At 37.1% G+C, this 18,660-nt stretch overlaps 1 protein-coding gene across 4 annotated transcripts in view; it reads right to left on the reverse strand.

Annotated features, from left to right (window-relative positions):
- LOC131276696 (zinc finger protein 705F-like) overlaps nucleotides 1-18,660 on the reverse strand; it is a 215,363-nt gene that overhangs the window by 148,867 nt on the left and 47,836 nt on the right. For 2 of the 4 annotated variants that reach the window (XM_058290213.2, XM_058290211.2), the window contains exon 2: nucleotides 2,557-2,639. In XM_058290213.2, the coding sequence (XP_058146196.1) occupies nucleotides 2,557-2,568 (12 nt within the window). In that variant the 5' untranslated portion in view covers nucleotides 2,569-2,639. Of the gene's footprint in view, nucleotides 1-2,556; nucleotides 2,640-10,893; nucleotides 10,986-18,660 lie in introns of those variants that run through there. The other 2 variants (XM_071212812.1, XM_058290212.1) reach the window with 2 other exon arrangements.

An 18,660-nucleotide genomic window follows, 5' to 3' on the forward strand; every position in this document is an offset into this window, starting at 1 on the left:
CCAAACAGGGAGGATATACAACTGCAAGCAAAACAGGTCCTTCCACCTGTTCCATAAGATCTAAGCATCCTCTCAATCTGAAGCAGATTGCATAATCCTCAAGATTGAGGAATGAATAAACATAAAAGGGGAATGCTATCATGGACCAAAGTAAACTTTATTATTGTAGCAATGGTAGAACTTGTAAAACTGACATAAATATGGTGGTACCAGAGTATCTGAGGGGAAGAGGAGGGAAGAAAAGGTGGAAAACAGGGCATATTAAGGTCACTGAAACTGTTCTGCATGATATTGCAATGATGAATACAGACCTTTATATATTTTTTCAAAACCATAATATTCTGTGGTGCAAAGTGTAAACATTATGGTAAAATATAGACCTGGGTTAGTAGCAATGTTTAAATTTTATTTGTCAGCTGTAGCAAATGTACCACACTATTGTAAAATATTAATAGGGAGAATGTAAGAGAGGGAAAGTTGGGGTAGATGGGATTAACTTATGCTTTTGATGAAACATTTCTGTAATCTAAAATTTCTTTAAAAGAATAAAATCTATTATACAGAAAAAGAAAAAAAAAGAACACCCAACACTAAAAAGCAGACTGTGCATGAAAAACTCTACGTGTGTGAGGGGTTCCAGTATACTTATTATTAATGCTTAACTGTCATCTGCCATTCTGATATGCTCACAGTCTCATATACACTTTGAATGCATAAAACTCTATCGTTAAAGAATATCACATGAAATGTATGATATACACCTGGAAACTTCACAATAAACTTGTAATTATGACTTCTTACTGGTGATTATAAAGCTTTCACTCAACAATTCATAATTAAAACAATCCTTCCACCAACTTTGTTAATTTACAGACATCATCAATATCATTTTAACTGCCTGTCCGTTTGAAAGTATTTAAAAGAAAGTTTTTAAAAGAAGAAATAAGTATGTTTAGATTATAAATGTACATATAACTTTATTTTCCTCTCATTTTTTAAACATTTTTAAAGAATAAATTAACATATTGACAAATCTAACCAGCTAATGTGTGAAGTCCTTTCTTCCCAGATTAAATTCACAGGTCTATTATTCCTGAAAATGGCAGGGAGCTCTGAAGCAATATTCAGAAATATGCAGAATAGTTTTCATATCCAACTCAAATCAATAAGGTCTGCTTGCTTCAAGTATACATATTTCAAATTTTCACAATACTGTGAAAGGACAGATGGATCATGGTTGCAAGTCATGGACTTCTGCAACCATTGTACAGAAACTGGAGCTAGACTGATGAGCCCTATGGTAGGACTGGGGCCTACAAATATTAGTTTTCATTGTCTCTTTTGTTTCTTCATGTCTTCTGTGTGATACAGATTAAGAGAAAACTCTCCTTTGCTTCTGGAATCTCCAAATCTTTAAAAAATTTCACAGGGACATAATTTTTATTCTGCTTCTGATATGCAATCTGAACAAGCAGCCACAATGAAGGAAAAAATAATTCCTATACATTGCATTCATTTATAAAATTTTTATAAATTTGATTTAGAAAAACTGAAGTTGGTAAATTTGAAGAGCATTGGTAAGGAGAATTTTTGAATATTTCAAAATGGGCAAACACATTCTATAGAAAATTTTAAGAAAATTAATTTGGGGAAAATATATAAATGATTCCTCACTTCCTTTTCTATTTAAAGATTTTATTTTTTTAAATGTATTTCTCTCCCTTCCCCACCCCCATTGTCTGCTCTCTTGTGCCCATTTGCTGTGTGTCCACTTTTTATTGCATCACCTTGCTGTATCAACTCTCCATGTGTGTGGTGCCACTCCTGGGTGGGCTGCACTTTTCACATGGGGCAGCTCTCCCTGTGGGGCACATTCCTTACATGTGGGACACTCCTAGGCAGGGGCTTCCCTGCATGGCATGGCACTCCTTGTGTGCAGAAACTCTGTGCATGGGCCAGCTCACCACACTGGCCAGGTGGCCCTAGGTTAGATCCCTGGACCTCTGATATGGTAGGTGAATTCTGTATCTGTTGATATACATCTGCTTCCCCCTCTTTTCCTTTCCTTTCCTAAGCTTCTCTTGTGCTTCCGGTGAATATACTTAGATTTACACCCTAGTATCTGTAATTTTGCATGGATTGAATGAACCTGTTGTAAATTCAGCCTATTTTTCTAAGTGTAAACTTATATTCTTTCTCATCACTATCACCTCTAATCACTGCATGTTAAACCAATTTCGGACACTAGCATAATTCATGAATACACTATTTCTCTAATGATGCCATAGGTTGGGAGAGAAAAAGAAAATGTGTCTTATCTTTCCAGAGAATACACAGCCTTTGTGGAAGCTGGAAACAACTACTGTAATGGGTGAAGGAGATTACTTATTGATCACTACCTAACTTACCATAATTCTAGAGTTGTGTATAATTATAATTTGAGACCAGATCCTTGAATAGCTCATGAATACACTTGGATAATCCATGCCACTAGGAGAAATCTCCCCATCTGCTGTCAGCAGAGGTACAATTTCAGTTAAATAATACCAAACTCACCTGTGATTCCATTGTCACTACCTCAGCTGCAATCTATCTTCCTCTGGGTTTTCATGCAAATCCACACAAGCAGAAGAAGAAAGCTGAGAATGGAGAAAGAAGCCTTAAGAGTCAAGACTTGATCACAAATTTCAGGTCCACTTGTTATGAATACCAAACATGTCACCTAGTAATAACCCCAGCCCAGTGAACAAGAGGAAAATGAAGTGTGCTCCAAGGGAAATAAGGGAAGGACTCTCTTTTAGGAAGGTCAAGTGGCCAGAGGTCTTATCTTTCCTGGCTAATAAAGATGATATGAATACCTCAATGTACAGATAAGAACATGAAAATCCATGAATTTTATTAATTAGACTGTGATGTTCTGAGACTTTCTTCTTTAATTTTTAAAGATATTTAGATTGCATAAATATTACAAAAAATATAGGGGATTCCCATAAGCCCTATTCCCCACAATACCCACATTTGCCCCAATTAACTACATCCTTCAGAGTGTGTACATTAATTGCAAACGAACACATTTTAGAGCATTGCCATTAAGCATGGATTATAGTTTACATTGCAGTTTACACTCTCTCCCACACAATTCTGTAAGTTATGGCAAGGTATGCAATGGCCTGTATCTGTCATTTCAATGTCAGTCAGGAAGATTACCAACTCCTGAAAATTCCCCTGTATTACATCTGTTTTCCCTCTTCCTGACCTCAGAACCTCCATTGGCCACTGCCTCCACATCAATGATATAAGTTCTTCCATTGTGTAATCACTTTAAGTCTATAGTAGAATACCAGTAAGTCCGCTCTAGGGTATATTTCATTCCCCAATCCTGAGGATTCAGGGATGGTGATGCTCACTCTAACTAACTGAGACAGGCTTCCCATATGCCTGATGGATGAAGCTCATTTTCTTGCAGTTGTAGGCTCTCTTGGTTCCTTGGTATGGTGTTTGTCCATCATCACCTCCTTGTTAGTTTTGATGGGTGATTCCAATGAACTGGAGCATAGGTATTGCAACTCTGTTGAGGTTTATGGCCCAGGTGGCACATGGACAATCCAAAGATCCAAGTTTCTCAGATGTACACCTAACAATTCCAACACTAAATATAGGATCGAATAGAAGGGACCAAAGAGACATGCATAGGGAAACCACAACTGAGTCCAATTCTGTGTCACTGTGGGGTACAAACACCAAAGTAGGGCCCACTGGCAAGCTACCAACCTCATGAGCTATCTACCCTGACCATAGTGCCTGGGTGTCTCCAGAGTCCTTAGGAGCCCTGCTATTTGGGGTACTATCTAATTTGACAGTCAATGAGTGTTCTACATGATCTTGCAATGACGGATATAAGTGATGTTAACTTTCATCAATATTTATAAAAGTATATGGTCCAAATTGTAAACCATCATGTAAACCACTGACCATGGTTGGTAGATATGCTTCAATATTTATACATCAGTTATAAGAAATGGACCATACATGTATAAAATGTTATTAATAGGGGAAGGGGAAATTGGGAGGATGTTGGATATATAGGAGTCCCCTTTATTCTGCATGTGACAGTGCTGTGATGTAACACTTCTTTGAAGACAAAATGAAAATAGTAAGACATTGGAGGAATAAATGGAAGAAAATGTCACTGGGCATACAGGGAAACAGATCTTATAGGGAGGAAAGGCACAACATCAAAAAGAATTTTATATTTTTCATTATCTGTTATCCTAAAATTTATTTTATAAAAAAATTTTGTATCTTATTTTCAATCATCAAAACTATCAAGATTATTTCATTTTCTTAATAATTGTATTCAGCAATTTTATTGGGTTCATTTGGGGGGTCATTTTTTATGAAGGTTTAGATCACAAAATGGTTACAACTGTGAAAGGGGACGACAACGAAAGGGTATACGTGAGACGATTCACATGAGCATACATATTAAGCATATAAATGCAATCAAATGTTCTTTAATGCATTGTCATAGTGGGTGGAGAGTCAGACAATAACTGAAAGAATGTTGAATTCCCATCCTGAGGTGTTCTGCCATATTCTGATGAAACAGCAAGAATCCCCCAAAGACAGAGGCAATGCCTAGAGAAGGATAATGGTCCATTGACAGGACCTTGAAATTGATGACTGTAGTTATAAACCTTTATTCCTGACAGTGAAACTTAGCATAGTATCAAAGGGAGCCAAAAGTTTACCTCCTGAGAGCGAATTTGTTGCTCAAATGTGGCCTGTCTTTAAACCTAACACATCATATAAACGCAATAATTCCCCCAAGCATGTGACATGACTTTCAGGGATGAGGTTTCCTGGCATCAAGGGATTACTACCAAGCACCAATTAGCATACACCTGAAAAAAGACCTTGACCAAAAGAGGTAAAAGTTAAAAACAAATTAGTTTATATAACTAAGAAAGTTCAAAGGGAATAGGGAAGTCATTACAGAGATTGTGCTTATGCACATATAGCAGGATCTCATTAACTGCCAAATTAGAGGAAGAATTTCAGTTCCTTTCATGATTCTAAAATTAGAAATCCTTGACCCATGTCACATTTTAGAATTATGCCTCCACACCAGAGAATGCAGACTGAAGTTACTCAATTATATTTATCCTTAGGTTTAGCACTAACATTGGTTCTCCAACCTCTCTCCTTGTCTTCTGGACTCTCAGTCCCTTCCTACACTATTCTGTACCTGAACTTATGGGCACACATGTCCTAAATCATTTTGTTCTTCCATGAGAAGACTAACAATGCACTCCCTCTAACATGAGTTCTACATATCACCCCAATGTGAAAATCAACTGAAAGAAAAAAATCACATGATCATATGTATAGATGCAGAAAAAGCTTTCAACAAAGTACAGCAAACTTTCCTAAAAAAAAAACACTGCAAAAGATAGGAATAGAAGGAAACTTTCTGAACATGATCAAAAGTATATATGAAGAAAAAAAAAAACCCACAGCTAATATCAGTTATAGTGGTGAAATCATAAAGTCTTTCCCTCTAAGATCAGGAACAAGACAAAGATGACCACTGTCAATCCTTCTATTTAACATTGTGTTAGAAGGACTTGTTTGAGCACTGAGTCAAGAAACAGATATACAAGACATCTAAACTGAAAAGGAAGAAGTCAAAATTCCACTATTTGCAGATGACATGATCCTATATATAGAATGCACTGAGAAATCTGCAACCAAGCTTCTTGATCTTATAAATGAGTTCAGTAAAGTCACAGGTTATAATATCAAAGGGTAAAAATCAGTAGCATTTCTGGACACCAATAATGAGCAATCTTAGGAGGAAATCAAGAAACAAGTACAATTTATAATAGTAAATAAAAAAATCAAATGCCCGGGAATAAATTTAACTAACTACACAACATTGTTCAAAGAAATCAAGAAAGACTTAAAGAAATGGAAGAATATTCCCTGTTCATGCATAAGACGTCTAAACATTATTAAGATGTCAATCCTATCCAAACTGATCTAGAGATTTAATGCAATCACCAAAAAAATCAACACAGCATTTTTAATGCACTGACAAAATTAACTATGGAAGATTTTTGGAAGGGAAAGAGGCCCTGAATACCCAAAAACACTTCGGAAAAGAAAAATGCCATCAGGGAAATCACACTACCTGACTTTTAAAACATACTACAAAGCTATAGTGATCAAAGTGGCATGGTATTGCCACAAGGATAGAAATACTGCACAATGGAAATGAACTGAGGGTTTTTATATAGATCTTCACATACACAGTCATCTGATATTTGACAAGGCCACCAAGCCCACTCAACTGGGAGAGAATGGCCACTTTAACAAATGGTGCTTTGAGAACTGGGTATCCATATGCAAAAGAATGAGAAAGGAATATCCTCTCACACCTTATTCAAAAATCAACTCAAGATGTATCCAAGACCTAAATAGAAGAGTCCAGACCATAAAGACCTTGGAAGACAATGTAGGAAAGTATTTACAGGACATTGTAATAGGAAATGGCTTCATAAAATTCACACCCAAAGCACAAGCAGTGAAAGAAAAAATAAATGGGAGTTCCTCAAAATTAAATCCTTTTGTACTTCAAAGGAGTTTATCAAGAAAGTGGACAGCCTATACAATGGTAGAAAATATTTGGTAACCATATATCTGATGGTATCCTAATAACCATCATATATAAGGAAGGCCTAGATCTCTGAAATAGAAATACAAAGAGCCCATTTTAAAAATGGGCAAGAGAATTGAACAAATACTTCTCCAAAGAAGAAATACAAATGGCTAAAAAGCACATGAAAAGATGCTGAACATCACTAGCTATTAGGGAAATGCAAATCAAAACTACAAAGAGATACCATCTTTCTTGCATTAGACTGGCCGCTATTTTAAAAAAGAGAGAGATTACATGAGTTGGAGAGGATGTGGGAATGGGAATCCTCATCAATTGCTGTTGAGAATTTAGAAGGATCCTGGCATTGTGAAGGATAGTTTGGCAGTACCTCAAAAAACTAGCTGTAGATTTGCCATATGACCCAGCAATTGTACTGCCTGGTATATACCCAGAAGAAATGTAATCAGGGATACAAACCAATATATGTACACCAATATACATAGTGGCACTCTTCACTATTGACAAATGTTGGAATCAACCCAAATACCCATCAACAGATGAAAGAATAAACAAAATGTGGTGTATACAGTGAATGGAATACTACTCAGCTGTATGAATACAGTACAAACACACAGGATAACATGGATGAATCTTGAGGGTCTTATGTTCAGGGAAGCAAGGCAGGCACTGAAGGACAAATACTACATCACCTCTCTGACATAAATTAAGTAAATCAAGCTGTCTCAGAAGGCTAGAGACTGGAAGATAAGCTTACAGGAAATGGGGGTAGAGGAAGGTTCTGAGCCAATGCCCACATGGGCAAAATCTATGCTAAAGTGGAGGTAAGTAGTTGTGAAGTGAAGGGATAAGATGGGGACATAGGGAAACAAATGGGTTGGGCTTTGCAGGTTTTAAGAGAGCTAGGGTTGGGAGGATGGATCAGATGGTCTGCAGAAACAGGGGGAGGGTTGGATAGGGAGCAGGTGAACATGGGAGATTGTCAGGTGCAATGCTGAAATTATAATGTTGAGAAAAATCTTTAGAAAATACAATAAGGAAGGGTTACTGGTTTTAGGTGTTTGATGGAGGACATCTGGAACAGGGTGTGCCTGGGACAGGTTTCTAGGGAGTGTGAGAGTGCTCATCCTGTCATAGGAGACACATACAATGTTGTAACCCAATCCTGGGGAAGGCTGATCTCAAACTGAAGGCACGGTGTCTCTTGAGTGCATGGATGGTCACCACTGGGGAAGAACAGACTAGTATGTCAAGCCCTCAGCATTTTTACAAGTATCTATGACTCTAAATCCTTTGGGCAGTGAAGCTTAGGTGTCACTGTTGGCCCTGAAGTTTGGAAGAGAGATGAATAGAGTAGATGGAAGAGGGGGTAACTGTGGGGCAATGGAAGTGTTCTCCATGATTGTGCAATGTTGGATACAGGCCAGGTTAAATGTCACCACAATTTTATAAAAGTGTATAGTCTAAAATGTAAACCATAATGTAACAAAAAATGTATAAAGGTCAATGGATTAAAATGTAAACCATAGTGTAGAACATAATGTAACCATGATTGGCAGATATGTTTCAATATTTGTGCCTCAGTTTTAGCAAATGTAGCATCTGCATGTGAAGCAACTGTTGCTGAGGAAGGGGGAAAAGGTGAGGATGTTGGGTAAATGGGAGTTCCCTATATTCTTCATGTGACCTTACTGCAATTTAAAACTCCTTTGAAGAGATAAGAAAAAAAAAAAGGTGTAAGACACAGGGAAGAAATGGAAGAAATTGCCTTGCCTTGTACATAGAGAACAACACCTGTTGCAGTGATGAAAGGAAAAATGTCAAAAAAAAAATTTATGATATTTTTCAGTTTTAATGTCCCAATTAACTTTTTATTTCATTTTAGTTTTTCTACATATTATATATTTCATTTCTAATCTTTAAACCTATCATGACTATGTCTTTTCCCTAGTCTTTGAATTTGGCAGTGTATTAGGCTTCATTTTTTAATAAATTTTGGATAACAGACTGGTTCAACTATGGCAGCGGAGGAGCGTGGTGTGCAGTGTCATTGACAGGGGATGCATGGGTGGGAAGGAGTACACCGGGGCATGCATGTGAAGTGTATTTACATGATCAGATTTTCTTTGGGTGTTGACATAATGGGTGGAGTTTCACATAATGCCTGAGGGGGCTGGGTTCCCATCATGGGGAGCTCTGACATTTTCCCCAATGGTAGGGGGTGGCATTTCCCTAGGTGCAAGGACAGAGACCAGTACAGAGAGATGGTCAAACTGTGGGTCTCTGATGATGATGGCTATGCTTGTGATCCTGTGTGTTTGAAATTTCAACTTTGCCTAGAGCCTCAGGGTACCTAAGACTTACCTCCTGAGAGCCTCCATGTTGCTCAAATGGGGCCACTCTCTAGGTCAAACTCAGCATATAGATGCAATGCCTTCCCCCAGTGTGGGACCTCACTCCCGGGTTTGAGCCCCTCTGGTACTTTGGGATTTCTACCAGGCTCTGTGTGGTGATGCAACTAGAAAAATTCCTTGAGTAGAAGGGGGAAATGGTAAGAACAAATAAGTTTATAAGGCTAAGAGACTTCAAAATGAGTTGGGACATCATCAGAGAGGTCATGTTTATGCACATCTCAGCAGGAGGCCAGAGATAGTCAATGTAGATACAACCCCAGGTAGTGGTGTTCCTGAAGGCTGCAGACACATCCGGGTCCTATGGTCATGGCAGATGGCTCTGGAGTTCTGTGCCTTTCCAGTAGACCCCCTTTGGAATTTGTGCTCCTGAGTGTGATGGGAGTTGGACTCAGATGTCACTTCTGTACACATGCCTCTTCTGTCACTTTTACTAAAACTGCAGTTGGTTCTGGGATTGGTGTATTCCCAGGAGACATGAATCTCTGGACTGTATATGTGCCAGCTGGGCGCTGAGCACAGCAGAGTTGCAACAACTACTCTCCTCTTTGTTGGACTTTCCCAGGTCAGCTCACAAGGAGGTGATGATGGTCAAACACCACACCAAGGAACTGAGAGTCTACAACTGCAAGCAGGAGAATCCCATTCAGCAGTCATGTGGGACCTAAGCCCCCTCTCAATTTAGAGGTGGAGTGGTCATCACCATCCCAGGATCCTCAGCATGGAGGAAAAAATATGGAGTAGATTGGATTTACTGGTATTCTACTATAGAATTATTGTGACTCTAGCAATGGAAGAAACTGTGTCATTGATGTGAAGACTGTGGCCAATAGAGTTGCTGAGGGCAGAGTAGGATGAAGAGTTATGATATGGGGTCATTTTTTGGACTTGGAGTTGTCCAGAATGCTACTGCAGGGACAGATGCAGGATATTATATATACAGGTATTATCCTCTCAATGGACTGGGAGAGAGTGTAAACTACAATGTAAACTGTAATCCATGCTGTGTAGCAGTGCTACAAAGTGTATTCTTCAAATGCAATGTGCCATGCTGATGAAAGGGGTTTTTGATGTGGGAGGAGTGGGTAGGTAGGGAGTGAGTGTATATGGAATCCTCTTATATTTTTAATGTAACATTTTGTATGATCTAAATGTCTTTAAAAAATAAAATAAAAATCTATTTAAAACTTAAAAAAGAAAAATTCAACTGAAAAACTTAACGTATTATATTATGTGGTTGATCAATTCAAACTCTTCATTAATTGGGAGTCGATTGGGAAGGATCAATAGCTCCCATCAAGGAAATCTAGTCATGAAAATCCCCTGCATCAATAAATAGCAGAATTATATAGGTCATAATGTCTTAGTCATATCCCACAATCCTCATAGGCTTAGAAGGCTCAGACAATGCAGAATGAAGGAATTTGGGAGAAAATACATTTGAACAGTTTGAAATGATAAATGAATTCTTGTTCAGTATTAATCATCATCAGCTACAGTATCTCTACATTTCATTATTTTTGTTTGAGAAAATGGGTATATTGTAAATTCTCCTTTAAACTATCATTAACAATTACATCCATTTCATGGACAATTAATGAGAAGGCATCATAAACAGAGCTAGGATTAACTTAGTTATTTGTATCTGAAGTCCACAAAGAAAATGGTTGTATTCAATATGCTTGGAGAATTACATATTTTTTAAAATTTAATCCTCACACTAACCCTGCTGATAAATGTTAATTTACAAATTTAACAAGTTTCATACAGAGAGGTTCAGGAAGAAAAATATGACAAACTTACCTGTCCAGAAAAAGACACCTAGAGTTGGAATTTTTTCTTCCTGTATCCCAATCTTAAATAACACAAGGGTTACATGCCACTCCCGGGTGTACCTGGAATGTCACCATTCATATCGATAATCAGACCCTCACCATGTTTTCAAAGTGTTCTCTTTATATAGTCTGTTACCACAATTATACCCCATGCCCAGATTTTCCTATCACAAGGAAAACTCCATTGCATTGGACCCACTTCCAAAACATCAGATTCTAACTCACTTAATGTTTATTATCAGTCTGTCCAAGCATACTTATTTCATGCATATTCTTCCTTAGAATGACATTCCTGATGTGGTTTTATTTACCTTACTCTGTCAATAAATATCTTACTATTTACCACTCCTACCCTCATAGGAGGTGACTGTAATTATCAATCTTGTTTTTACCCATCTGACAAAGCACATTACTAATCTCTTCTTTTAGGTCTCAGTGAAGAATCACTACTCTAGTGCTTTCAAATATTATCTGGGAAACAGACTACAGCTTGAAAATTCAGTCAATTTCCTACATTCCATAATGACTTTACATCCTATAGTTTTGAACATCATACTCTCTCACATTTCATATTACCTTCTAATAACCAGTTGTATGATGGAATTTGAGAAATCACTTCAATACCATAATATTCCTAGATTCACTATTTCTCTATTCATACACATTAGTTAATCCTTCTCGTTCATGAAGTGTCATATCACCTGACTGAATGCGCCAATTGAATTACCATCTTTTCTGTTTCTTCCTGAAATCTTCACAAGCAATATCTGTCTCTTATCATAATCATCTCAGCATTTATTACTGTTTATCTTGCTAAGAATGAAAATGTAATCTGTGCCGATTTCCTCTCTCATGCCTGATATTTTCCTCTCATGATCAATCTGCACTAGCATTTTACCCTGTCATCACACAGCTTAATATGATCACTTAACATCACTGCCTTCCTCTTTAAAAATCATGCTATCTCCAATAAGTGTCCTATGAATGAATCCATTTTGTGTGTCTCATTCTATAACTTGGAATTAAAGAATTAGACCTTTTGAGAACTTTCTTTTCCCTAGTCTTCTCTGAGATCTCAGTACCCTGAATGTATTCAAGCTATTTTGGTTATTTTCTTCCTTTTTTGTTCTGCATGGTACTCTTCAAACTATATTATTAGAACATCTTAATACTCAATTGTAACTCCTTACTATCCCATTTCTGTAGCTGTCATGATATTCTCACACATTTATTTAATTGCTTCAATTTATTGCACTCTCAGCCCTAAAATGAAAATGAGGATCTCTATTTTCATAGGCAGAGGTATAGAAAATAAAATATAATTCAAGACATTAACAACACAGACCCAGAAATCTTAAAAATAATTATCCTCCTATAGAGATTACTTTCTGGGTAACCTAGATGTCAAACAAGATAAGTATAATCAAGGCATGCTTCTTTAACAAAATATTTCCCTTCAAATTGGATAAATTTCATTTAGGATTCCTCCAGGTATCCAAGGGTTAAAATAGAAATCACTGCTCAAAAATGCACAAACACATATAAGGAAAGATATTATTTCAGCTCTGACCACTATAATCATCCTTTACTTCCATGGCAACCCCCTCAAAAGTTGTCCCAAATAATAGTATGTTCCTTTGGTCTTTATTTTGTCATTTCTTCAGAAGTCTCTTCATTGATCCCAGCCTAAGATACCTTTTTCCTTTCCTACAGCCTCTATTAAAATTCTGCATTGGCCCTACTTTGGGAGTTTGTGTTTCTGTGTGATGGAGCTGGACTCAGATATGATCTTTGTTCACAAACCTCTCCTGTTACTTTTACCGGAGCTCTAGTTGGCACTGGGGTTTAATATATACCCAGGCGACCTGAATCTCTGGACTGACCATGTGATAGCCAGGCCCTGAGCCTCAACAGACTTGCAAATCCTACACTCTGGTTTATTGGACTTACCCCACTCAGCTAACATGGAGGTGAAGAAGGTCAACCACCACACCAGGGAGCCAAGAGTGCCTGCAACTGAAAGCAGGAGAATTGCATCCAGCATCCATTTGGAATCTAAGCCCCATCTTGATGTAGATGTGGTGTGGACACGGCCATTCTAGGGTCCACAGGCTGGAGGAATAGAGTATGGATTAGAGTGGACTTACCGATATTCTATTCATGAACTATTGTGATTAGTAATTGAAGAAAATGTGGCATTGGTGTGGAGAAAGTGGCCATGGTGTCTGCTGGGGGTAGGGTGTGGGAGGAGAGCTGTAATGTGGGGGCATTTTCGGGACTTGGGGTTGTCCTGGGTGGTGCTACAGGGACAGTTACTGGATACTGTATGGCCTCCCATGGCCCACTGGGTGGACTGTGGGAGAGTGTGGGCTGTGGTGTGGACCACGGACCATGAGGTGCACCAGTGTTCAGAGATGTATTCACCAAGTGAAATGAATGTCTCATGACGATGGAGGAGATTGTTGTTATGGGGGAGGAGTGGGTTGAGGGGGGTGGGGGATATATGGAGAACTCATATTTTTTAAATGTAACATTAAAAAATAAAGACAAAAAAAATTCTGCAATTTCTTCAGGTCACTCATATAATTTTTCTTTATATATTTTTTTGTTCCTTTTTCTCTCCTACTGCCCTAACTGCATAAAATTCTCCTACGAATATTTATTTCAGGTGAATTTCCCTTTGAAAATTAATTAATGATTCCAGAGATACTATATCTTCACAATAACTTCACCTGACCTCAGATTATTTTGGCCCAACTGGCTGCAGTAAATTGAATACGTTCTGAATAAAAAGAAAATTATTTCCAAATTAAATTAGAATTCTCACACCTGGTTAAAATTCTCTCCTTTCCTTATCAGAACAAAAAGGAACTGTGAAGGCAAGGAATCGAAGTTTTAATGAGGCTGCTTTCACCAAATTCTGTAGTCAGAGCTTCTTTCTCTCTACAAAAAGCACCATTTGGATGGTGAATCCTCTTTTTTTGTAGCTGATAACCCCATCAGTCCTATAATCAAAAGTCATACCTTGATTATTTCAGATGTTATTCAAGATAAATCTAATAAAGTCATGCCTCGGTCATTCCCTTCCAATAGTCTCAAAATCCATCTTCTGCCGGGTCCATGAGGCTTCACAATTTTAAGAAATTTGCTTGTCCTGGATAAGGACAGTAGAGCATCTATAGCAAGAAAATTACTGCTAATCTGTGTGTCTAAAAGGACTTTTATCAGTCATTCCTGTGACTACAAAAAAAAATTCATGTTGAAAAAATACATTCAAGGAAAATTATTTTAACTTTTCTTGGTGTATATTTTTCTACCAAGAAAAAGAGAGACCATGCAGTAAAGGTCTTCTATTGTCAGATATTGCTTCAAACTTCAAAATATTTGGTGTCCCCAAAATAAGTGATTAAATTCACTGATACGGACTTTAAAGAATTTTTGCATTTATAACTACAAAATTATTCAGACACATCATGAAATATAGAAAAATAAAGTATTTCTGTAAGGAAATCAAGCAGTATATTTCCATTATAGGTGTAGGTATTTACATGCAAATAAATATTTTGTCATTTTCTTTTATAATTCACTCTTCTGAAATTAAAAAATTACACATTATTATTTTGGTATAATACATTTTAGATAATCAATTTCTCCCTTTTCATAGTTTTCTAATGTAGTCCTATGTGTTTTCAGCCTAATTTCTGTAGCATTAGTAAAATAAAATCTATGTGTAACCTACAAGCACCTTAGGAAGAAATAGTTTCTGTAGGAAAGCAAATAGTTCTGTCTATGTGCTTTATTTGAAATTAAGGAGACCATTTATTTCTTCTTTGTAAAGAAAAAAATACATGTCGTCAGCATGGAATGCTTCTCTCATTCATTTATCCTTATCACCATGAGACTTAGATTTACCAGCCATATTTAACTTGATATGAATGAGAGCAGTACACTAGAGAAAGTCCTAAGCCCCTTCCCAGAGATCTCAACTTAATAATACATTTGTTTCAAATCTATATAAAAGCCATATGAAAATCCCTCAATAGGGAGGCATATATGAGATAGTTTAGATCCTGTAATCCACCTTCTGATAAAACCACTTCCTCCCTAGCCTAGTTTGGTGTGTCTTCCTATTCTGCTGTGCCATGTGATGATCAGTGGACCATTCTGGTCACCTTCAATTTGGCAACCAAATGGACTACTGTCCTCATGATAAGGGCACTGCTTGGTGGTCCCTAAAGATAAGATGTTCATGGCCTTTGGCTCTGTAGCTGCCAGTGTATTTTATTCTGAGACTTGGAACATGAGTTTCTTGCCCTGGGTAGCTAGCATCCCTAAAGGAGGCAGGGCATGAAGGGAAACATGTTCTCTGTGTATTGTCTGCTGTCCTATTCAACAGCACAATAACTCTGGCTGAAGCTGTAAGTGGAGATTTGCCATGCTTGGTTTTGGGGAGGTGTTAGTTACAAAGGCGGTGTTACTAACATTGGTTGTCCAGGTTTCTTGGAACTTGTTTAGTCAAATTATTGAAATGAGAAATATTCAGACTTCTAAGGCAAAAATAGAGTAACACAATAAGCTGAATTATTAACCATTGTGAACAATTTGGGTATGAACTGACAAAAAGGTGAATGCTCTGTCTGTTTAAGTAAAGCTGGCCTCAATATGCATTAGACGATGAACATGAATGACCAGCACAAGCGTCCTTAGAGTACAATACTGTTCTGCAATTGCATCTATTCTGAAAAAATTTAAGTAAATGTGATTAGATTCCTTAGATTCCATATTTTATGGAGTTAGCCCAAAATAAAAATCTTGAGAGTTTGTTTCAGTCAAAGTGTACTGCCAGTTGTTCAGGACCTATATCCTCAACACTTGAAAGTAAAAAATGGCAAGGGTTTACCACACCAACCAGAAAAGAAATTCGTCAAACCTCTAAACCAAAGCAGGAGTTAAATAGCTGTAAGGATGGATGAATAAAAGTCTATAAAACCCTCCCTGATTCTATCTGCACTGATGATGTTTTATTTCCAATGATGTTTTAGATAATATCATTGCTAATATATTGATACTTCGAATTGTCACAACTCCAATATCACCTACACTGCCATATAAGAGGGATAGAAATGAGCCTGAATTACCATTAGATACCCCAGGAATTATCCCCCCCCCCCTACAAGCAGAGGGAAGAGACTTTTTTTCAGGGTGCCTAGACCTTGGAAGAGCAAAGTCAGGGCCAATTCTGTCTTTGACAACAACTTTTAGGATTGGATGAATAAAGACCACCATGGGGCTATCTATATACCCATATTCCATTTTCAATAGCAGACCTATATAATTGGAAAGATCGAGTCCACTGCTATAGAGAGCAACTGAAAAATACTTTCAAGTCTATATTTGGAATCACCACAAAAAATCGGGCAAATATGCAATCATTACCAAACCTAATTGTAACCTCGGATGAAAAGCAAATTGTACTAGAAAAGGATCAAGAGCATGCTGAATTTTAGTCAGTAGAAACCTTCACAAAGCCACTCATGTCCTAGGGAGTCATACCATTCAAATAACTGACCCCAAATGGAACCTGAATGAACAAGGGGGCTGAAATAACCTGGATAATTATAAAGCATACATAATTGTGGGGCTCAGGAATAGGGTTCCCAATTGGAACCTGAAGGAACAATATCAATATTCAGGGTGAACAATGAACCCAAAAGTTTATGAATCCTAATAAAACTACTCTGAGATAACGACTCTTCAGATTGTCAAAGGCCAAACATAAAGAGAGGATTTTGAGAGCAGCAAGAGGAAAAGAAATGTATTACTTACAAGGAATTCTTAATAAAGCTAAGTGCTTTTCTGTCTTCAGAAACTATGGAGGTAAGAAGGTATAAAATGTTTAAGTTCACAAAGGAAAAAAAAACTGCCATCCAAGAATTCGTTATGTGGAAAACTATACTTCAGAAATGAAGGTGAGTTTAAAGTTTTTAAAGATAAGAAAAAACTGAGAGAGTATGTTACCAGGAGACCAAATCTATAAGTGATATCAAAGACTGTATTACAGCCTGAAGACAAGGAAGAGAGCCTTGGACAAGAGTGTAGAAATGAAGGACATAAGTAAGACAAAATAAACTGGAGAAAACTACTGATACATGCAATAATTTGGATCAATCCCATACAATTATGCTGAGACAAAAAATGCTATTCAAGAATATCACATACTGTAAGATTCCATTCATATATGTTTGAATTTACAGCACATGGAACTGTCCATTTTAAAACTATAGGATAATAAACAACTATTACAGGGAAGCAGACATAGCTCAACTGATAGAGCATCTGTCTACCATATGGAGGGTCCAGGATTCGATCCCCAGAGCCTCTTGACCCGACTGGTAAGCTGGCCCATGCACAGTGCTGCCGTGTGCAGGGGTGCCCCCACATAGGCATGCCCCATGCACAAGGAGTGCACCCCACAAGGAGAGCTGTCCTGCATGAAAAAAAGTGCAGCCTGCCCAGGAGTGGCACAGCACACACAGAGAGCTGATGCAGCAAGAGGACACAACAGAAAAGAGACGCAGTCTCCCAGTGCCACAGATAACGCACGTAGATGTAGAAAAACAGACAGCAAATGAACTCAGAGAGCAGACAACGGGAGTGAACAGGAAAGAAAGAAATAAGATAATCTTTTAAAAAAACACAAACTATTACAATTATTAAGGAAAAAATAAACAACCCAGAATAAAAATGGGAAAGATCCAAATAAACACTACCAAAACCTAAGGAAAAATGAAAAACAGTACAATTATCATACATCTGACAAATTTGTAAATTATAAGTTTCTCAGTACCAAGTGTTTGTGGGAATATGGAATAAATAAAATTCTCTTTCTGAGATGGTGTATTGCTGGATCCATTTTGTAAGTGATTTGGAAATAACATGTGATGAAAGATGTGCATATTCTATAACCTGGCAAATAAAAAGTCATAGACTGATAGAAGTAATTTTTAAAATAAGCCATTTTTGCTTGCTACAGAAGACTCACTTTAGATGCAAGGATACAACCAGGCTGAATATGCAAAGTTGGAATAAGTTATTCCATGCTAATAGCAATCAAAAAAGAGAAGCTGTAGTGATACTAATGTCCGATAAAATAGATTTTAATTGGAAAACTGTTATAAGAGATGAAATATGGTACAATATATTAGTAAAAGGAACAATTCACCAAGAAAAATAACAATAATAAATATTTATCCACCTACCATAGTTGCCAAAAAATATGACACATACACTAGTATGTATCATACTAAGGGGGAATACAATAATTATTAGACTTCAACACTGCAAGTCAGCATTACACAGAACATCTGAACAGAGGATAATTAAAGAAACTGAAAGCTTGCCTAATATAAAGAAATGAGATCTAATAGATATTTATGAACATTACACAGCAGAACAGCAGAATATATACTCTACTCAAGTGCTCATGGGTCTTTCTCCAAAATAGACCATATATTGGGAAATAAGTCCTATCTCAATAAATTTACAAACATTGAAGTTTTACAAAGCATATTCTGTGATCATAGTGGAAAAATGTTGGAAATGAATAACAGATGTTATAAAGGAAAATTCACAGATATATGGACAGTAAACAATATACACTTAATCAGTAGTTTAAAGGAGAAATTGCAAGAGAAATGAGTAAATACTTCAAGACAAATGAAAATGAGAACACAAC

This window comes from Dasypus novemcinctus, chromosome 30 (genome assembly GCF_030445035.2).
Source record: "Dasypus novemcinctus isolate mDasNov1 chromosome 30, mDasNov1.1.hap2, whole genome shotgun sequence".
Lineage (NCBI taxonomy): Eukaryota > Metazoa > Chordata > Mammalia > Cingulata > Dasypodidae > Dasypus > Dasypus novemcinctus.